The sequence below is a fragment of the Apteryx rowi genome, unplaced genomic scaffold (assembly GCF_003343035.1).
Source record: "Apteryx rowi isolate R43461 unplaced genomic scaffold, aptRow1 scaffold_14, whole genome shotgun sequence".
NCBI classification, from domain to species: Eukaryota; Metazoa; Chordata; class Aves; order Apterygiformes; family Apterygidae; genus Apteryx; species Apteryx rowi.
Window position 1 is genome coordinate 2114261 of NW_020447641.1, and position 23401 is coordinate 2137661.

A 23401-nucleotide genomic window follows, 5' to 3' on the forward strand; every position below is an offset into this window, starting at 1 on the left:
AACCATAGCAGTTTTTAAAAATGTCACCAAAATAATTAATCTAATAAATTGTATCTTACAATATAGTAAGCGCACATCTGGTGTAGACAAGATATTAACACATTTGTGGGCAACAAATTACCATATTAGATATGGACAGTACAAGTAAATACCAGTTTTTATGTTAATTCCTGAGTTTTTTGTTACATTCCAAGCTTCAGTTGAATTAATTTTAATGAGGACTGGGCAGAGGAAAAAAAAAACAAAAATTTAAACAAAAACAACAAAAAAGTAGCCAAAGACCTTGGTTTTTTTGTTTTTTATCCAAAAAATTTTTCTTATGCAAATTTTTTGAATTATTTGCTAAAGCGAAAAATCTGTTATTTGCCTCTTCAACACAGAAGAAAGCAAAATTGCAAATGCATATTTATTTCTAAATTTTTGAGAATTTGCTGTACAACCTAACAGTATTTTAGCACAGTTTATATGCATAATTATTGTATACTGCCAGCAGCATGGTGTGCACTCTGCAAATGAGTAGAATCTTTGGAATGGTCTAATTTATTTGCTTGGACACATGCTGCTTAGGATAACTGTCGCCTCGTTTACTCTCTACCAGCTTAACCAAAATTACATAAAACTTTAGGTATTTGTTTGCATTCCCTGTACAAACAAATGTATTTATTTTAAATAGCCCATGTGGTTCATTGCACAGGAATGTCATTAGCAGTCTTTGTATCTTTTTAAATTCAGATATCTAAAAGGAAAGTTCTCATTACTTTCTTTTGTTTCAATAAAAATCACCACTGCATTTATTTAATTGTATTCTATAAATAATACAGTGGAGAAAGTATAAATTGGATGTTGATGAAAATTCAGCTGTGTGATTCTATTTATGAAAAACTTAGATATTACAATCAAGTTAACTGCAGATATCACCTTGCTAGCACTATATAATACTTGCCAGAACTGAAGTTTCATATTCAAAAATTTGTCCTTCTCTTTCTTTTATTCTCTTCTTCAGTTAATCACTCCCAGCACAGTATGAGATTACTAAAATGAAGAAAGTAAGCACATTAGATGTGTGGCTTAGCAGATATTTCAGAAATTGCTAATTACTGTTGCCTATGCTGTTTTGCCAACTGCCTTCATTTTATAGATATTTTAATCATAAGACTGCATGTTTTTTTTTCCTTTCTATAGTATAGACAACACTAATAGGGATCATCTAATTAGATTCCTTATGTTCCTACTGTGATCAAGCTTACTGGAGTTACAAGCTTACTGGCTAATGCATTTTTGTCCCTTCTGTATTCTTCCAAATTTTTCTGAGATTTATTCATTTTTCTCTTCCACTTCCTTCACATGCTTCCCTATGGAAATAACTTGGCCTCATATTTTCTCCTTTACCAATGCTGTGATACCAGCTTGGCTCTTTTATTATTGTTTGACCTCTGTGCATGCTTACATGATGCTGAGAATAGTTGTATGTCAAAAGCTGATTCACGAAGTGCAGAAGGCATTAGCAGGTGCAAAGTATGTTTTCAAACTGTATGGATGTAATTGGTTTCTAAGAGAATTAAATACATATTTCATTTTACTAGGCCACAGATTTTTATGAACTTAAATTGCATGTCTTTATGCTGTCCTAACTAAAATAATAGGATCACCTTTTTTTTCTCTCCACATCTTTCCTCTTCTTGTATATTCTCTACATGTTATAACAGGTATTTATCAGAGGTACTACTGTGATTGTTTTTTTCTTTGTTTTCTTTTGTTAAACCACCATCAATGATCACATTGTTTCACATGATGTTCTTACGCCTTCTCTTTCCCCTCCCACCCTGCATGTCATCTGCATGCAGTTTGTGTTTAGAGCGCATGCCTGGCTGTGGCATTTTCGTAGGTAGGTAGTTCTTCCCTTGTAAGATGTTTATTGATGGAGGTCTGGAGATGGAGTCTGAATGTAGTAATTTTTACATGATGAGTAGTTGTCACCTATAATTCCTTTTCATTCAGGGTTAACTGAAACTTGAAGGTTTTGCATATTATTCCAGTTTGAAGAAGAAACTGGTGATAGCGTATCTTTGATATCAAATTTATATACAATGTACCAAGTTCCAGTTCTCAGAGTACAAGAGGATTAATACAGTAGGGGTAACAGTCTAATTAGTCATAGTTTCCCCCTCCTTTCAGCCACAGTCCTTGGCTCCAAAAGTGCTTTCTCTGGACTGTCTACTGCACTGTGCCAATATTTATTTGATCAGTGTCCGACATTTTGCTTCAGCTGATGGATTGCTTTTCAGGTATTTCTGATGCTTCTGTCTCTTGCCCTGTCTTGCACATGCTCTTCCCTTTTTGCTACAAGATGGGGATGGCTTCATAATACATTATTTCTGATCAGTTCATTACCGATCTATAGCTTTATTAGACTAGAACCGTGCTCAATTCCTAACTAGGAAATCTCTGCAACTTTTAATTTAAGGCAATGTGCTAGCAGAACAAGGCTGGTGGACACTGGCAGTTCACTGTTAATGTGTTCACAAATCCTGGAGAAAGAGGTTACCTTTCTCATGAATGGGTTATCACTGCCATAGACATGAAACATGCTTTGGGTCATTGACTGATGTCTTCTGACTTCGCCACTCTGCATTTAATATTTCTTTAAAAAAACAGTCAGCTTCTGAGATTTTTCCAAGACATACTGTTGTCTTAAACTGTGCTACTGACAACATGCTTTCCACTTGGCAAATTTTGTAAAGATGGGGGAGGAGAAATAGAAAACATGATCTTGGCTGCAAAAGAAGAGGCAGGTTTTTTGTATTAAGATTGTAAAATCTCTCAGAGGAGGCATCATGAGGATGAGGACCACTTCCAGCCATTCTAGTTTTTCACTCCACTGCATTCAAGAGGAAATTTCTAATTGGATATGTTATGCTCTGGGATTAAGGATGTTTATCATTGCTGTTTACTCTATTTCTACTGGTAGACAAGGAATGTTAGAACATTGTTCTTTTGAATCACTTAGGTACTTCATGCTGCTTTACCTGCAATTGCAAACTGGGAGGGCTATATATGTTTTTAATTGTTAAAGGCAAACCATGTATTTTAATGAAAGAGGTGCTAACAGATTGGATTTTTTAGGCCTTATTCTTTGTTTCTTTCTGCAAATTGAAATCGACTGTAATCCCAGACCCCACATACCTGTTTGTTCTTTAAATTGAAGATCAGAGTCACCACACATACCCTGACTTCTGAACTACTTTTTTTTTTCCCTCCCCAGTGGTGTAGCTTTTAATTATGAGAGTCTGAGAGTTTGGATTCATTACAAGTGTTTTTTCATGATAAGTAACTGTTTGTACCTAAACTAATGCTGTCAAACTTTTCTGAAGCTGTTGGTCACAATGCTTTATATAAATTACTCTAGTGAGGTACGCTAAGAAGAAAATCTGTATAATTCCTTTTTCAAGGTTTTCTCAGTTTGCAAAAACTTTCTGCCATTGGAACATGAGTTACAATGGAACATTCAAGAAATAACTGTCTAAATTGCGTAATTAAGCATAAATAGTTATGGTGTGAGCAGCAAAGAAAACAAACCTTTGGTCACTGTTATTACTTAGTACTTCATTGGGAGGCCTGAGGCAAACAGAGGTCCTTGTACCTGGAGTATAGCAAGACAAAATCATCAGCAGCATCCTTTGATAGTCCTGGATTATTGTGATGGAGGAAAGAAGAAAACTAATAAGTTATCGGCATACAATATATTATTGGCATTAGAATATAAGCAGTTACATTTAAAAGTTGCACATAAAGCACCCTTCACTCTGCTTTTACTTCAATTATGGTCCAATATGTATGACTACAACTGTTCAAATGTTTTAAAGATATTACAGAAAAACAGGCAGAAAGTGAAAGCTAAGTTCGGTTCAGTAGAGTAGAATGCCACTCTAGGAACCTCCTCGTTCTTCTTGCTACCTCGGAGAGAAATTCCCCACTGGATTACTCTGATGGCAGCTTCATTTCCTACAGGCCTCTGCATAGCCAGTGTTCAGAAACAGAACTCTACAAACCCAGATTGAACTTGAATTTTTTAATTTGATGTAAAATTTCGAAATTGTATATAGGATGTGGGCAGTACTGAAAGACCTTGTGTGTGTGTGTATTTCAAAATACTATCCTTTTACTAAATTTCACTCATGAGCTTGTTAAATAATAACTAGTAGATTTCTGTACAGCTGCAGAACAGAGGAAAAACTCTTGCTGAATAAATAGAAGCAAGCCATGGAGCAACCATGACTTCATCTCATAAAAACCGGATGACCTAAGTAAACTTCTAATGATCTCTTTATTACAGGAAACCTCAGATATACAGAAAGTCAGTTTTTAGGATAGGGAAAGAGAACAGAGATCCCACAACTCCCTCCAACACATGTTGTCTTACATTTTTGTTTCTTTCCTGTCCTCTGGTTATTGGACATGCATTTCTCAGTGGGAAAAGTGTGTGCTCCACATCTGCCACATATCTTACCAGTGTGTTTGTAATCATATTTTGGATAGTAAAAAATGCTGGCATTACCTACCCTCAGCAAGAGTTAATCCTATTTTCAGAAATGAAAATAAATTATTTAAAGTAGAAGAATAATAGTAAACTCCCTCAGCCTAAAACCAGTTCTCATAATGATGCATTTAGGATCTTTTCCACAGGCATTTTCTTTTAGTTTATTTGTAATCCTGTTTTACCTTGGTCACACACTGAAACTCTCTCTCATGTCCTGACCACTAGGTTGTACCCTCTGCCCAATCAACAATGGATTGGTAAACAAGAGCTGTTTGAGTTAATGCTTGTGGTGTTTTTCTTCATCAAAACTGCTGGGAGCAGAAGGATCAGAAAGGCAGCTAGTTATCTGCTTGTGGGGGAGAGGGGATTTTTTTTTTTTTTCCATAGGAAAAAAATGCTCATCGAAAGAGTAGGGAAAAATCTACACAGGCTTCAACAAAGACTCAATAGCATATGAAAGTACTCCATAAAATAATCATATTCAAAGATGTAAATACAGTATATTGAAAATAGTGTCTTTTAGTATCTTGTCATAAGTTACCATGTCATTTTCTGCTTGCACTTGAATTTCCTTTGATTTTTTTTCCTCCTCTTTGGTATAAATTAATAACAAAGCAAACGCAGCTGGCCAAGTGAGATTAGATAGCCATTATTTATCACTATATTGTTTAAGGAGCATTTTGTTCTGCAGAAATTCCGGGATTCCTTTCATGCTTAGTGCTAAATTTCTCTTTGTTCTGGAATGAAAAGTACAGCGACTCTTCACCAATTCTTGCAGATATTTTTAACTGCTGTGTATTAGCATGCAAACTAAATATTCAAAATGAAATATAAAATTGGCAGTCTTACAAAATATGTTCTAAGTTAGGTTGTTAAACGGTTTTGAAGACAGATTCCTTTTTGAGAGCAAAATTCAGTCTGTATCCGGATTAGCAGAAGTGGATGAACCAGAAAGGAGCTATTTGTCCACTGGTTTACCAGCGTCTTAACCAGCTAGCTATGTTTTCCTTTTACCTCCTTGAAAATCCTGTGCCTTTCATGCTGACCATCTTGCAGCCTGAAAGTACCCTCTTAAAGCAAAGCAATAAATGGCAGATTTCAGCGGAGCCGGCTGAGCTTGTCTTCCCCTCGCATGGGAATGTTCTCTGTGGCCATAACATTCTGCAGAGAAATTCTTTGCGGTGTGCTCAGTAAGTGCTGAGACTTTCTGATCGATGTTACTCCTTAAGATGCTCTTCAATTGTTACTATAATACCACCATTCTTTTGGTGCATTACTAAATTGCCAGCCATGGCCTGCGATATTTTCACAATAATAAAAAAAATGCAATGGAGCAAATGATATGTGCAATATAATGGTCTATCCAGGTGGAGGATAGCAGGATTTCACAATGTGATTTGAAAGTTAACGAGTTTGTTCTTTAATGGTCCGTGAAGTGAGCGAGTTCCAGGTTAGGCCTTCGCAACATAATGGTATTGCTGACTTTGAAATGTAACCCTTTTGACTAGTTTCCAAGGTTGAGTGCTGAGGTGAAATTCTTAGTGGCTTCCAAAATAATGTTTGGTCCAAAATGTTCTGTGGCTTCTAAAGATGCTTTTTCTAATGGAAATGCTTTTTAGATATTTCTAGGAATGTATTGTACATTAACACAGGTGATATTTCTATTATTGGTTGCCTTTTTTCTGGAACAATCTTTTTGGCAGCTTGTATTTTAAAAAGAAGAAGAAGAAGAAGCAGCTTCAGCACTTTTCTGGTGTTCCAAGAATTATAACAATGCTAAACAGCTAACTAATTCTGTCTGACAGAAAGCAATAATGGTTCTTTGCTGACCGTAACACATCAGCCTGTGGGCAACTTCTTGTTATGTGTTCAGAGTAGATAGACATGCTGGAACAAGTGGTTTGTTGCTGCAAAGTCATAATTCCAGTTAGTTTCTACAGAGCTAATGAGCAAGTACTGTTCTTGAACAATGTATGAGAGAGAGAAAATCTTAAAATGAAAAAAAAGTACAAAAAATGTAAGACTGAAATACTACATGTCTGAACATGAGTAATTCCTGTTTCTGGCGTCAGTRCTCTGATATGAAATTTTCAGATCACGAGTCATAGATTTAGAATTGGGCCTTCTTGAATTTATGACATGCTCAAACTTGCCAATGGAAAGCTCTCCACAAACTCGGAGTAATTCTTTCAAAGCTGTAAGTATTATAGATGCTAACATGGAGCACTGATGTTGGGAGAATATTTAATGTTTTAATGTCTATCTTTTATTTCATTTTAGCAGTTGGAGAAAAGGAGGAAAAGTGACAAAAATAGGCCTATTCACGGATAACTCACGCTCAGACAACATCACGATGGAGACCAAATGTAGTAATCTCTCAGTTACTTACATTATAGATGTACTCCGTAATGGGTTGACTTTAGCTGTGTTCACATCTTGGACAAACACCCGCCACAGAATGCTTTTTATGTGGAGGACTTCACAGAACATGCAGTTTCATTCACTTTCTTCACATTCCCATGAATATCACTGCTGCTTTTGCTATTTCTCTTCATTGTGTACATTTTCTCATATATGTTACATGTTTGGGAGGAATGGTATTACCAATGAATGAGCATATTGAGGAACATTCTCCATGAATACAAAGGCTGAACATTTTTAACTGATACCATAGCACTGAGGGACTCCATTCATTTTCTAAAAGATTAATTTAGTCATGAGAGCTAAACAAAACAGTCTTCAACATTCTTGGTTTGTACGAATTAATTGTAAACCAAACATGGATTCTCAGCTGGCATAAATTGTTGTCGTGTTTCCACTGATTTTGGTTATGGTGAATTAAGATCCTCAGACATCATAAAGTAATCTTTACCTACCTATTACAAAATGGCCAAGAAAGTCTTCATTTCTTTGGGTATAATGGCAGAACTTACATGCTATTAAGTGCTCTCTGAGATGTTGAGTCATTTAATATTCATAAGCAATAATATTGTAACGGAGGTTTGTGGGGTTTGTTCTTGGTTTCTTTCAGAGTCAATGACATTGTGAGGTGAGGGAAAACATAATGAAGCATCTACCCATTCCTAACTGGCTGACCCAGCTTGGTCTCCCAGAATATTGCACGCTCTTTGAACAGTATGATGGCGTAGAGGTAAGAACTGGCTTTTTCAGTAAAATTGTTCAGAAAATCTCAAGACCACAGTCTGTTATAAAATAGCTTAATGTTGGAGCAAAAAACTAAAGGCTGATACTTTGCTTTTGTCTTAGGAAAGGGGAAAATAAAACCAATGCATTTTGTAACTGTGTGCTAGCACTCAGTAAAATACAGTCACTTAGCCAGTGAGCTAGATAAAATGAGCTTTTTACGCTTTCTAATGCTGCTTGTCTTATATCAATCAGGGCTGTCTCAGATTGTAACTAACGGGTATGTTTATCAGAGCAAGAACACATAGATAATTTAATGTCACATGTTAATTGTTATATGTAGTTTTTATAGGTAGATGGATATTATGTGGCTAAAAGTAGTCTTCACTATTGAACAAGTACCACATTACAGTAGAACTTTACATCGGTAATCTTGAAGATCCCTAGAAATTTATTTAGAAATTCTTAAGGCCTTTCCCCACGGGTTTTACTTGGTCAAAATGAGACTTTCCTCTTTATTGTCCATTTTGTAATTTCAGTCCTTATTATGGATGTATAGACTTACTGGCATACACATAGAATATCATCAGTTAAATACTACTTTTGACATGTTTTAATTCTGTCTCTCAGTACTCCTAATTTAGAAAACAAATATAGAAAATATAACTAAGTATTCTCATCAACTCAAAATATCCTTGGATTCATTTACAAGCAACTTAATTTTTTAACAATTTTTTGTCCCTAATCAAAGTTTCATAAAGTGGCAATAACGTTTAATTAAAATTGGCTTCTGTGTCACATATGTGCTGCTGGTGTCAGCACATGAGTGTCAAGGTAATCTTATAATCCAAGCAGAATAAAGATAAAAGGATTTCAAATATAATGCAGAATTTGTCACAACAAGGAAAAGGACATTTCTGCGTTCCAAAATGGACTCAGTCAATAAAACTTAGAAGCACATTGAAAAATTTTATTATGTGATTCACACTACCTTTGTAACACAAAAGATGGTTAAATAGATCTTTGTGACAGCTGAGTTGATAGCAAACTGAAAAAAACTTGCAGCAAAAATAGCTTACAGCTTTAATGGGCCTGAAAGCTAGCTTAAAAAAGTTTTTGCTGAAGCACAAAACTTAGAAATAGGCTTAGTGCATCATTTTGAATACAATGAACTCTTTTTAAGTTCAGGGCCACAAATCAGTCTTTCAGTTCTGCAATTTCTGTAGAATTTGTTCCATGGACAGTTGTTATATCATTTCTCAGTTCCTCAGCCAAACTGAATCCTTTCCTGAATCATAACTTTAAGAAAATGCCTGACTTACTGAGACTTCACCTACTTACTAACACGCTTAAGAATCACGTTGAACTGAGTTTCTAAGTTCTTGGAAGTCTAAGTAGTTGCCTTTGATGATTTCTACCTTAAAAAAAAAAAAAAATACTAATAACTGTTTACATTGGGATTTTTAGCTCTACAGTAGAAGGTATGATTACATCCATTTTGCTGAGGAAAGTGATGCACAGTTTCTTGAATTAAATTATTCTTAGATAAGTAGTAAATTCATGGCAGTAGAAGCATGTAGTAGAGCGTGGCTGCTCTAGCCAGTTCAAGATCAGAAAGTGTTGTTTATGATCTTGAGTCTCCTACCTTGAAGCTTTCTTGCTTCATTCTTCTCACTGACAAATAAAATTTTCACATATTATTGTTCTCTGCTGCAAAAATGTAGCAGTTTCTTTAAAGCTACTAAAAAAAAGCTCAAAATGCTTCTATAGAAGCTCCGACTGTGTTATCCTGAGTGTGTGCTGTTCAGTGCTGGACTTAACACCAACCCTTTTTGTGATTCTCCTTAAAATATTTTTGCTAAAGTTTGAAGAGCAGGCATATCACATTTCTATTTGTTTGTGTGTGTTTGGACCATTTTAGGGGGGGGTTCTGAGGGAAGGGGAGGGGGCCTCCATCACTGTTGCCAAAGTTTAAAAATCCTTTCTACTGAACTGAGAATTCATCGTTAGTATTAATTTTAATTTGAGTTAACGAAGAAAGACATAAGAATAACTGTTCATCTCGCTTCTTTTGTGTCACTGGATACATATGATGTATCATTTAGGAAACACTTAATATTACATTTTCAAACATAGAGCTAGATCTTCCCTCACAGCATCTAAAACAGCCTTAGGTAGTGACACAAAAAATGGAGGCTCTCAGCAATTAGAGGACTACTCAGCCTAAAACCAAGCATGTTATGCATTTGCACTGGTTTTAGTTTAAAAGCAAGATTTAGAAATGACAATTTCTGAAACTGGCTCAACTTAAATAGGAATTCTGTGTCAGTCATCTTCACTATTATACACTGTAATAATGTGATCTGTACTTTATGGTCCTAGGCCCCAGCTGTTGAAGCTCCATAAAAAGACCACTTTTCTGAGTACCACCTTCCTGTAACAAAATGGAGTATGTTCTATAGAACTGTCTTTATCTGATTTACAGACAAAATACAGAAGAGTTAAAATGAGAAGAAATGCATTTGATCCTAAATTTTCTATTTTGAATATGTTTTCTTTTTACTCTGAAAGATGTTAACATTAAATAGAAATTCTGTACATACTTATAAATAATGTCTTGAATTACTCAGCAGCTTATTTGGGGAATAAGCTAGTAAAGATTTAGTAGAGAGAAGGGGAAAGAAAAGAGAACAGTTCAGTTTTGATTATCTAAAATACATTAATGGGAACTTCATGTTACTCAAAACAGGGTCACAACCCGTGCTGTCTATTAATTACATTAAGTAGTCTCTTGATAATCCAAAACCTTCCCTTCTAATATTATTGTTCACTCTGAGATGCATCTTCCTTCATGAGCTTAGTGCAATTAGCATATTAGCAGTTCTGGGGGTTTATTCAAAGGAGTCTTAGTTTTTAGAAACTCTCCGGCTATCTTGACCAGTTTTGCTTTGAGAAAAATTTAGAGACAATGAATGTGTTTTAAAGAAAAATGCTTCATCTCTTTATTGACATAGCTTATCACTACCAAGGGATTTCATGTAACATGTGCTCGCTGTTACTTAGCTTACAGTATCAGAAACAGCAAACTTGTCTGAAGGAAATTTGAATTACTCCTGGACTGATAGGTATAGTATGTTCCTTACTCTGGCATTTGCTGCAGGACCTACTCCATCTTACAGAGGTTGATCTTAGGAAAATGGGAATTGGAAATCAAGTCCACCGAACACACATCATTTCCAATATCCTGCTGCTTCAGGAAATAGAAAAAAAGAGAGGTAAGATCTCTGTATTGTCTCCTAAAGGCTGAGAGAATGAGTTAAGGCAGCCTGAGCTTTCCTGTCACAAAGATAAGATAAATTAATATTCTGATTCAGCCTGCTCTGTCAAATATACTGTTCTGAATAAGAATCACAGGGTTACTGTACATAGACAGTAAGAAGAATAGCTAAACATTAAGCTGTTAGCAGTCTTTAAAAAATATATATATAACATACTTTTTTTTAGGACTTGTCATTAGAAAAGGCTCCGCTTTCATTTCACTTTTTATTGCTGTCTTCAGCTTACCAAGATAAAGTAATGGTAACAGACCATAATTGATGGAAGACTGTGTCAAGAATCTGTCTTCCTCATTTGGAAAGACCAAAACCAAAAGGTCAAAACTAAGCAATGTTGTACATGTGCCGCCTCACCCATGTGAGGAGGGAGAAAGAGTGTCTTACACAGGCGATCCTTACCCTCCTTTCCTATTTGGGGCTTAGCTATAAATTAAGACTTGATCAGAACATCTTTTGTTGCTTTTATGATACTTTTTTCAGTTAAGAATCAAAATGCAGCTCAGGCCAGGCTCATGACAGTTGGAATGAGCATGCTAGCTCTGTGAGCCGTTCTGTTCTGAGGGGAAGGATATAGTAAGGTATTATTCAACTATGACTCATTGTACAGGATATTTTGAGAATTGTGAACAAGATAACAAGATACGATTATTATGCAGTCTGCCCAATAATTCTAAAATATCAGTGCCTAAGGGTTTCACAAATTTCATAGGAAGCAATGTTTTACTGAGCTGAGATTCCTGCCTTTCCCTTCTCTCAGTCAAGATGAAAAGACTTTTAGAGCCTGAGTCGAGATAAAATATTCATAAAATTTGTTTAGCTACTTTAACTTTTTAGAACAAACTAACATGCGGTGAACTAAAACTAGTTGTGTACAAGTACATCGGTATATTTTCTCAATATTTTCTGGTGAGTTCAAAATAGATTCAACAATTATGTAATTTTTCCTATAATTGCTTGGTTTAACTTTTGTATGAATGTAAATATGACATTTTTGTACCTGCTCCTTTGAACAAATTAGGAAGTTATTCAAGTTGATTACTGCAGTGAAACTAGGAAATATTTCAATTAGAATCTGTTTTCATTTGGTTTGGGGACTTGGTTTTGTAACCTCCAGCTTCTGGAGTGAAGAATAGATTACTGTTCTCACTGGAGCATTTGTCAGATGAAGGGACCCCTCGACCAGTCATTCACACAGTGAATTGACTTACAGATATTCATGTAACAGTTCCATCAACTGAATATAACATTGCAAATTCTATTAATATAATTACAATTTAAGGTTGTTCAGCTTCAGATATGTCAGGTTAAATCTAATCTTGCTGTACTGCCAGTGATTTCAGTGAATTTGAATTTGAGTGAAGCATTTTATCTCTGAATTGGAATGTGTATTTTATGACCTCCAGTCAGATATCCTGCAAGGTAAAGCATGATGCCATGTGTTTCTTTTTTGGCAGTTAAGTGCTGGAGTTTAAGCTAAGTTTTAATAAAAATAGCAGTGCTTCATATTTTTCTGGATGTTTAAAAATATCTTAGTGTTCAGTATTTTCATTCACTCTCCAGTTTGGGCTAATGAAACAATTAAGTGTATAATTGAATTATATGCTTGAAAACAGAGCCACCTTATAATCTCTGACTGGTTCTGTTTACACCAGGATATTTACACCCAAGGTGGCTTTACCTGCTGTATTCCGGATTCTGGGAAGGCTGCGGAGCAGATCAGTGCCGTCGGCCCGGGCTGCCTGCAGCCTGCTTTGTTTTCTCAGTGGGGCAAATGACTGTTATCTAGTCTCCAGCCTATTATGGCATGTTTTTGTTTTGTGGCTGTCTTTGGCAGAGTGCTGTGTCTAGCAGCAAAGTGCTTAATCAGTTACGCTGAAAACGCTTATTTTTCAGCACTGAACTGTACTGAAGTCAAACATCAGAACATCCAATGTTTTAAATCTTCCATTAGGTTAAATAAATATTATTGTCTTACTAAATGGTAAACCAGTACAGAGCAAAAGATATATTATTCTGTTTGCTGCTAACTTGAGCTTTAAACAATAGCATTGTATTTGTTGCTAGTTCAACATTTTCTATACAGTGCTTGATGTCATAAGTCATTTTAATATGTGAGCCTTTTCACAAGGTTAGTTTTATAGGTCTAAACATTTCTATGTACAGCGAAGTTAAGTTTTGGAAAATCTTGTTACAACATTTTCTGTTTTCTAAAATGTTATTTTAGACAAACATTCTAAAATGTTTACCTGGTTCTGAAGCTGCATTTAACAGGACGTGTCTCAGTACAGAGATTTGGATTCTTCCCTTCTAACTCTAAGTACTCTGCCTGTGGTTCCACAGTAATTAATGCCAAGATCTATGCATTGACATACTGCCCAGCAACACATTTGACCTGGATCAAATATGTGCACATGATCACTTATCTGTTGAATTAGGCAGAGTGTACAATTCAAAGTTCAGTAGCTTTATGCTTTTATGCTATCTTTATACCAGCCAATGGGAGGGAAATATTTATAAGAACTGATTTGACATGGGTATCAATAGCTAATCGGTATTTAAAAAAAAAAAAATCAAAATTGTTAAACCACTTAATCCAGCAGAATGAATTTTATGGTGGATCAGTGCTTTGGACAATGGGGCTGTGATATTTTTGGTCGGTATTAGAAAACCTAAAGGCTGCTCTACTGGACTCTTGACCTTAATTGAAGCTGGATTTCCAAAATGCCAGCCCAAGCAATCTGTGCTGCCTTCAGCTTTCCTTGAGCTGCTTTTTCCCATCTCTGTTTCATTCCTTTGTTGTCAACACAACTATTCTACAGCTGCATGGTGAACCTGATCTGGAAAATTATCTGCCTGAAAAATAACTTTTCTTCCCTGTTGTTCATCCAGATAAAGTCCCCTTCCAGTTTACCGTTCAGCTGCACAAACATTTGTACAAGTATGAATGGTCAGGGAAGGGAGAGCCGGGCAGAGCCGTGGTGGCTGAAAGAGCCCTCCTGCCGTAAGTGAAACCACAGCCAAAGGTGCTGTACTGGGAGGCAAGTCCCTCTATGCTGCTTCTAGTCGTTAGAAAGAGACAGGCAAATTCAGGACGTAATTTACTCCGCTTTGAATTTTAATCACCTTACGCAGGTGTCTATTTTTTGTTGTTGTTGATTATAGAGAGACCCTAGGATGACTGCCTTCATAGCAGAGCACCCAGTAAATGCTTGTAGCTGGTGGAATGAATCTAAGCCTAAAAACATTGTCCACAGTTGGACTGGAACATTTCATCTCTTCTTTTGAGTACAGCCTTCCAAATTTTAAGAAAATGTTTGATTTCTCTTTTCTAAATCCAAATGATCTCAAATGTTAACCTAGGGCTTATCACTATTTCATTTGTTTGCGAACCAAAACACACAGGTGGAAATATTATTCCAATTTCTAAAAACTTTCTTGCTAAATGCAAAAAGTATCAGTTATATACACACTTTCTAACACCATTTCATAAACATAAAGCCACAAAAATGGCTGGGTACTGAGTGAAACTGAAAGTTACTTAAATCCAGGATCCTGTATCAGATAGTGCCACAGTAAATGTCAAGTGAAACATAAATGGGCACACCAACCCATAGTGATGCTTTCCCAGAATACTTGCTCAATCTCTAAGCATTTAATCTAACAAAAATTAAGTTACAAAAGTTATGCATGTTGAGAGCTGTAAATATTCTTTCCACAGTCCTTTTGCCTATATCTTGACTTACTTTTTATGTGCACTGCAGCACATTCTGGGTCCGGGTGTCCCGATCACCTATTCATATATTCCTGGCATGCTGCGACTCCTTTGAGATGTACCTTTTGATTTCCTTTGCAGGAAAATTGTAGTCAGAGGGTGGGGCCTGCTGCTTGCCTGGGCTTGTCCCGGTAAGGAGTCAACATGCGTACAAGATTCGGGTACTAAAGCACTCGCAAGTACCGCAGTGTATATGTGTGGACTGGACTTCTGCTTGTGCTTAGAGCAGTGGTGTCAGCTGCTGTCTAGCACCTTTTTGTTGTCTTATAAATGTTTGTTTGGGATAGCAAAGAAGTCAGGAAATAATATCTTCCAGATGTAGCTTCTTGTAATATGAGAGAAATAGGTAACAAATTTGGGGTAATCTGACTCCTGTATCACACAAACAATTCTTCCTTTCCAGAGCAAGAGGCAGAGCACTCTGTCCTGTAGCTATGAGCACTTCAAGAATGACATGCTGAAAGCCGTAGCCCGGTAGTTAAGAGCAGTGCTCCAGAAAAGAACTGTCATTTGCCAGAATCCCCTGATATAACTAAAGCAGAGTTTGATGCTACGTGGGGTTGAGACAGAGTGATATTTAGTCATATTACAATATCGTGCTACAGTCTTTAGAAGTGTGGTTTAATTGTGGTTTCTTATGAATTACGGTAATAGAATAAATCATACTTCAGGTATGTTGAGGAAGGACACCATGTTCCAGCTGCTTCAGTACAGTAGAAATGTCACTATAGAGAGGGTAATGTAAATATATTAATGTAAATGTCTATTTTGATATAATAAAAAAACAGCCTGGATTCTGCCAGATTTGGAAGATATTTTTTGGTTCCTTTATCTTCATGAATTTAAAGACAGAATTATTTTTAGAAAGTTTTGTGTCATTTGATGATTAAAATGTTTGTGTACACTCATTTGCGATGTATTCTTGTGTGCATTGCTGGTTGAGGTGTGAGTGGAAAGATACATAAAAAGTCAAGTGACAAGAAGTTTTCTTATGAGGCATTCTGAGAGCTGGAACTATGTTTTTCCACTACCTTTTCTTACTGAGCTGAATTCTGATTAATAGCATTTTATGGCTTAACATTATTTTATTAACATCTTAGAGTGTTTATATATAAAATGCAATACTGTTAACTCTTTTCCTTTGAGAGGCTAACGATATGAAGAATCTTGCCTTTTTAACTTATATTTGTATTGGTTTTCCTGTAGAGAGGGACTGCAGTTTTAATAGGATTTAAATTCAGATCTTTTATAATTGTATTAGTTTCATACAGAGAAGGCTAGCTTAATGGATTTAAATAAAATATAAACATTGACACTGTTTTCTGTGGGTGAATATAAAATAATATGCAAAACCTGAATTAGGTGAAATGTAAACTGATACTCTGTAACTGTGCATTTGGTGGGGAAAAGAGATTTTATATTTAAATTCTTATATAACTGTTTTTGCAGATGTTGTATTTCTTTCCCTATTGCAGTAGTGTAAAATTAAATGTGAAGTGTTCTCTCTTTCCTGCTGTCTGCGTCTTCTCCCTCTCATTCATGATACAGAAGACCTAAGATGTGTGCTATTAAGAAGGAAGATGAGTGATACTTGTGAGTGATACCCCTGCTTGTGCTCGGGACAATATAAATGGAGAGGCAGAGAAAAGTCTATCTTCAAAAAGTTCTAAAATAACTGAGATGCTCTCTCATGTGTTATTATCAGAAGACCAGAATAATTAGCATAAAGGCATAAATGGTTTTGCCTCATCGTGTCCATGTATATTGCCTTAGTCACTATCAGATATAGCCCTTTTGCTCATACTGTCTTTTTTTGCTTCTCTTTAAAACATTGCAAACTCAACCAGAAAGCTTTGGAGGGTGGTATGTAGTGTCAACCTGGCAGATTCCAGATTAGTGCTAAAGTATGCTGGTAGCTTTGCCAATAGATGGAAAGGAGGCTGCTTTGAACACTTTCATTTGTGTAACAGATTGCTTGCTACCTGTGTGGTCTATGTTGCTCTCACTGAGAGATATAAGGATTTGAAGGTGTTTGCCATTTCTTTTTGAGGAGCTCGGAAATGTAGGTATTGTTACATGTGTGAACATACAAATCTGACTGTACCATTTCATCCATAGAAATTTCCAACTTCATTTATTCTTACGTTCTGGCCTTCTATTTATCCTTTTCTCTTCATCAGTTATATTCTGAATGAAAAACTCAGAGTCTGTCACATGCAGAGAGAGGCTGTTAATTCTCTTGTATTTGAGATGTTTTACAGAAACATGAAAAAAAAGAAGTTTACAAGAACATCTTAGCTTCATAGTAACATGGGTCTTCCATTCCTAGAAAAGAGAGGAAAATAGACCTGCTGGTGAGAAGGAAACCATAAAACCATGTCCAGCTTCCTCCTGGTCTTGTCTTCTGGTTTATTATGTCATTTACCAAAACTAGTCAACAAAAGAAAACTGGTTTTAGTGCAGTTGTAACCATGTTCATCAAACTTTTGAAACAGGACTGCCTAATCTATACCAGCACAAATTGGTTGATGTGGTTTTCAGTACCAAATTGAAGGTTGGGGATGGGACAACATGTTATTGTCACAGATTTTGTGCAATAATTAATTTTTCTAGTGTAAAGTGGATTTACTAATTGGGAGTTGTTAAAGATGATCAGTTTTCTTGCACTGTATCAGGCAAGGGCTGTTTTTCATTCAGCGTTTTGGTTCTAGCAGTGGCCAGTACTAGCTGACTCAGACTGCGTGGACCTCTGCAGTAAGCAGTTCTGCCAACTTCTGATAACTGCAGTGAAGATTTCTTCCAAAGCTTCCAGTTTCTTTCTGACTTAAGACTCACATTTTTGTGAGCTGCAGATTAGAGGAGTTTAACAGTAAACCAGTTCCTATTGGAAAATACTGATTTATCAGAACTGAAGCTTTAACCAGTAGTGAATGAGGATCAGACATCTAGTATGATACGAACCAAGTTTGCCCTCTGCTAGGTCCACAAGAAATGAATGTGCTGTAGCCAAAAACTCCAGCAAGTCACAGTATGTTCATGCTCTAGTTTTTCACCAAATGAGCTAAGGGTTATATAACTCCTCTGACTCTCCTGCTTTACTACAGCATTATTTCCAGGACCATCAGCTGAGAGACATTTCTGGTTGCAAAACTTCTGAGGCTATGGATCACAAGGCTTCTCAAATCTGACTCGTAATCGATAGCTGTTTGGGGTTTCTGAAAGGCCTTGGGTCTCCGGGCCTAAAACAGGCCAAAAAGCAAGACTGGATATTGGTAGCTTTATCCTGGAAGCCCAGAGAGCTACTGGCTAAATTTGTCCGTTTCAGTTAGCAACTAGGGGGAATCGTAGAAAGGACAGTTGTCATCGTTCATAGTTTTCAAATGAAATATTGTGGGATTCCAAGTACTGGAGCTTTTTTCACTTTTGGGTTTGTCACTCTAATTTGGCCTGATTTGTCTTCCATTAACTTGAAAATTATCGGTGAATAAATTTGATTCATTATTTTGTCCATAGGGTGTCTGTGGGAGTTAAGGGAATGTGGCATTTTGTTTGTTTGGGTCCTTTTTCTTCTAAGATAAGTCTACAGTAAAAACTTGCTTTGACTTTTGTTTTTTTAGGAAACCTGTAACCACTGCTGTGTGAGCAATCCATGCATACCATGTTGTAATCTTGGTGTAGCTACTTCTGCATTTTATCATTGCAGCTACACAGCAGTGCTTTTAAAGTAGATGGATTTTCTCCCAGCTATTTTAGGAAGACTGGAATTCTGAAGTTTAAGGTCAAACTGAAAAATTCTCATGAACCCTTTTGTTTCATCCCATCATCTCTTTCGTTACTGTGAGCCAGGTCCCTTTTGAAAATGCTCTCCCAAGAATTGGCAAGTATTCAGTTCTTAACACGATTAATGTACACAAGCTACAACAAGCAGATATAAAGTCTTGGCACTGGCTGGAGTCCCAGTTAGGTTCTCCTCATTCATCTGTTCAGACAGCTGCTTGTATAGATGTCTTTGCAGTAGGTGGAAAGATGCACCTGTACACGTTCCTCTTGTACAGACAGCGGAAGTCGAGGATGACCATACAAGGCCGCAGCAGTGTGTGACACAAGACCAGGGACTGTCAGCGTGCTCCTGGGTTTTTAGCTTCCCTGGGATGATGTCACACAGGACAGCACTTCACCAGTAACACTTTTATGGCAAGGAGATACACAGGTAGCATGATGCTGTATAGATAAAATGATGATTAAGGGGGCCACAGCTCAGCATGGGATACTGGTAGGAGGGCTTGGCAAAGACACTGCAGTTGTTTCAGGACACAGATGCTTCCAGACTTTATCCCACATCTCAGTAAACCCATTTCCAGAAGTAGATTTAATAAAATATTGAAAAAACAAAAATCTTGCAACAGGATTCTAATCTGATTTAATTCAAATTAACTCACAACTAATGTACTTACCTAGTGTAGGCAGTCCTGTAAGTGCCTCATTCTTAAAGACTGCAGGCAAACTGCCAATAAAAATGCTTTATATAAAGTGGGGACAAGGATGTGTTGTGTAAATTGTCATAGAGAAGACAAACTTTCATTTACATCTGAAGACAGAACAAAACTACTAGGAAAAGGATGTAATGACTCATTCAAGAGTAATCGCAGTTTATGTAGGACTGCCCAGCTACCAGTCCTATTACTTAACACCCAGTCATGTAGCTAAGGAAATTACTACTCCTTTTCTAGTTCTTATTCATAAAAACATGACAGTGAACCATGACATTATTTCCTATGTAATTGCACTGCCTGAAAATTTCCTGATTTTTTTAAATCAGTCAATAGAGAACATGTTATATGCTAAAATTTATTTGAATTTTTAGCATGGTTTTAGATGTTTTTACCTAAACTGTAGTATATATTGTTTAGATAGAAAAGCAAGACATTTTCCTTTATACAGTGAGGAAAATAATAGTGTGCACTTCTGTAGTATCTTCCACTTGATAAGCTGATGAAGTACTTGCACATTCTTTTATGTGAAAATCTCTACCATTGTGATGTACATTAGAAAAGTTTAAGTATACATCATATAGGAAGTGAGTCAGAGTATCATAACTATAAGTATAATCCCAGTATGTCAACTACTGTTACTGTATTCTCATCATAATTCTATTTTTCTTGCACAGGACTTATTAATGAGACATTCTGGTGCCCAGGGCAGGATCACAGTCTGTTTTTGTCTGGTTCCTTTTTCCTCTCCCTGCTCCACCCCCCCCCCAAAAAAAAAAAAAAAAAAGTGTATTTTGAAGAAAGATTGTGCATGAAACATCCTATGGGAAATCTCCATAGACTGTTGCTGGTGACAGTGAAATTATGGAGTCTGTCACTGTGCCCAGAACATTTCTGTTACCTCTCCTGTCCTCTCTACTTACCTGATTTTGCATGACTGGCAATGACAAAAGATACTGCAGAGTGCTATCAAGCCATTCAAGATTTGCCTGCTTTCCTAGTTCATCAGTAGCTCAAATGTCATTGCATCTGGGAAATTGAAAACGATTGAGTTTCTGTCATGGGTTTAGGCCTCATTTTATGTGAAACTGGTTTGAATTGAGATCATAACTACTAGGTTTTGTTCAGTGTCAGCGTGATGTTACAATTTTCTGTAATTGGGGGAAAAAGTTACTGAAATGTGGTGTCTGTGTCCCTCAGTGTGCCACAAGTGGTGAGTTATGGCCTACCACCAGTGAATCCTTTGGGAAACTGTTGTCTTTTATATTTACCTGAACTTTGCCTGGCTTGAAAGTGGTTATTGTAAAAGGTGTGTGGCAATACCAAGAGCGATGATGTTTTCCTACTGCTCGTGCCTGTATGTTAGGAATCTGAAGTGGGATTGCTATGGGGAGGGGGGAAATAAAAGCACAGTTCAGAAATGCCAAGCGTGAGCTGCTTTTACTTTGGATAATACTAATTTTCTCATCTTTTCTCTCCTCTTCTTTCCCTACTGCATATTTGAGCTCTCTCTATGTTTATTATTTCTCTCTTAACTTTACTAAACTTCATCTTACTTGAGCTTTCTTATGGAAAGATTCTGCTCATATCCATGACAACTCTCAAGACTCTTTCAAGAACTCTCCTTTCCCAATAACTGCTTCTGTAACATACATATTGGCTAAAGCATCTTGATGAGCTGAAGGTTCCTTAAGCTCCAGCTACACTTCAAAGCAAGGTCCAGTGCTCTTTTTTAATTTTATTTATTTTTAAAAAAATTTTAAATTTCATTCTACTGTAAGATGATGTACGTATAACATTCAATCCAATTTTAGATAGCTCAGCTTGCAAAACTCAGTATTCTGCATAAAATGCATAAAAACAAACTACAAAGAAGTAGGTATCCTAGTTCAATATCCAGTGATTTAGTCTATGTTAGGTTGCCGTTTGGAATTTTAATCCTGCTGTTGTCACCATCACATGTAGTTTAACTTGTTTGGAGTGAGGATACCACAGTTTCATTTATTTTTGATGACTAGTTTGATAATACACTGAGGTCTTGGAAGCTGAATAATCTGCTCCTTAATGACCTTTATCATTTAGACAGTTTAGGACCACAACATCAGCAACCTATGAAACAGACACAAGAGTCTCATTAAAACTAGTCCCGGGAGGAGTGGAAAAAGAGTCAAAGGAATAGATATTACAAGGAAAGTAACAGATATTAGAGTGAAATAAAAATAGTGCATGAAAAGGATGTCCCAAAACTGAGGAACTGTACAAGTAGGGATCAAATATTTAATATCAAAACCAATTAAATGTTTGACAGAGAAATATTTGACCTTGAAAAGCTAATGTCAATAGGATAGCTGTGAAAAGGTATCAGTTACAGAATGTTGGCTTATGAATTCTGACAAGAGGGGAAAAAAGAAAGTTGTCAAAATTGCTTTGGACAACTGGAGTAACTGTGGCAAAACAAGAGAGAACTGCTGACCTGGCAGCTTGAAAGATTGAGCTAATAGGAAGAAGAAAAACACAATGTTGAAGAAAAAATAGCAGATCTAGACAGTGCTTTGAGACTCAACTGAGTCTCTCTCGATTTCTATTTAAGCCAAAGCCTTTAGGTTGAATCAGTGGTACAGCTGAAGGTGCTTGAGATAATTTCTTCAAGAGCAATGTTCTATCTGTAATTATGGGATTGTTGTAAAGGGTATACTTCCCCAAAAGGGGTTAACTGACAAGAGGTTGGCTCCAGGAAGACTGGAAAGAGTACCAGGGCTTCAGATACACTGACTATAAGTGTATGAGTAATAATAGAAAAAAAACACACACACACAAGAACTATTAACTTTGATCCAGTCTGTCCAACAGATTCAGATCCTCTCCTAAAAAGTAATTCTGCAAAACCAAAAAACTAGGAAATGGAAATCAGCACAATTTTACTTGGTTACTGCTAAAGGTAGAGGGCTTCAAGGAAAATGAAAGAGTACAAAACAACATATTCAGACCCAAATGCCTAAAGGTAGGGATGCTGTGGTAAGGTGGGTAAGACCTTTAGGTAAGACTGTTCTGCATATGTATCTTCTACTGTTGAAGCTATTTTCTTCTTATGAGATCTTTGTTTCAAGAAAGCTATTCTGTATTACTGTAATCAGCTGGTCATTAAATGACAAGAAAATTCCCACCTGGCACAGACCTCTGGCTTTAAAGAACCCAGTTTCATAAACAAAAGGTCTTTGCAGCATCTAGCAGCGAAGGGTAGTTCTGTCTGGTTGACTCGCGTTAACAGGCGAGAAGACAAAGCAGCTTGTGTGCTCAGCTAGCTTCTGCAAGCGAGCGCTTTATTTGGGCTCCGAGACGAGTATGAACGATATTCATCAGAAGGAAGACTGAGGTGGACAATAGCGTGCTAAATGTGCACAGGCCCTGTCTGGGTTGAAACAAGCAGTAAAATGGCCTTATCTTAAGAAAGGAGAGGATGGTTTGAATGTATGTCTCAGAGGTGTAGTTGCTAAAGAGGGGGGGAGGCTGGACGTTCCTAGCTGTAGTGTCAGCCTGTGCTGTTCTTCTAGATAGCATAATGAGTAGTCAGCATTTCTCGTTGTGAGAGAGAGGCTAGTATGTTTGCTCTCTTCAGCTGCTGTGTTAATAGCTCCCAATGCTTTACAGGTATCTGAACCTTTGTTTTAGAAAATGGATTTTATACCACCAGCCTGTTGCACAGATGACTTCACGTAACAGGGTGGGAAGAGGGGAAAGTCTACTAATGTAAGTAAATTACATGTGTAAAGTATGTAATATACCCTGAATTGTCCGTGAAAAGGGTGGATTTAGGAAACAGTTTATCTTCGCTTTACTTCCATAATTTCTCCTCTTAAATTAGCACTAAAGGTCTTAAATCCATGAAAAAGGGCACCAAGAGGTCACTGTATGTAAATACTTGGATGTCGGGGCTTCGGCGAGCCTCAGCCTGAATAGCCTGCGGAGGGGTGTGGTTAGAAAGCCGTAAATCACCGCTCGGCGCTGGCTGCGCGGCTCACAGCGCCTGCGGCCGCGGCGCTGCCTGAGCTCCTGCACGCAGCGCGCGGCCGCGGGGGGCTTCAGAGGCCGCCGCCGCCGCCGCCTCCTCCTCCTCCTCCCCGCC

The 23401-nt window shown here is 37.0% G+C and overlaps 1 protein-coding gene across 9 annotated transcripts in view; it reads left to right on the forward strand.

The window, feature by feature from the left end:
- The window catches only part of BCAR3 (BCAR3, NSP family adaptor protein), a 121994-nt gene that overhangs the window by 31462 nt on the left and 67131 nt on the right, over positions 1-23401 (forward strand). For 4 of the 9 annotated variants that reach the window (XM_026057497.1, XM_026057498.1, XM_026057490.1 and 1 more), the window contains 2 exons: positions 7569-7688; positions 10842-10956. In XM_026057497.1, coding sequence (XP_025913282.1) covers positions 7602-7688; positions 10842-10956 — 202 coding nt within the window. In that variant the 5' untranslated portion in view covers positions 7569-7601. Of the gene's footprint in view, positions 1-6262; positions 6904-7568; positions 7689-10841; positions 10957-22926; positions 23026-23401 lie in introns of those variants that run through there. The other 5 variants (XM_026057493.1, XM_026057489.1, XM_026057492.1 and 2 more) reach the window with 5 other exon arrangements.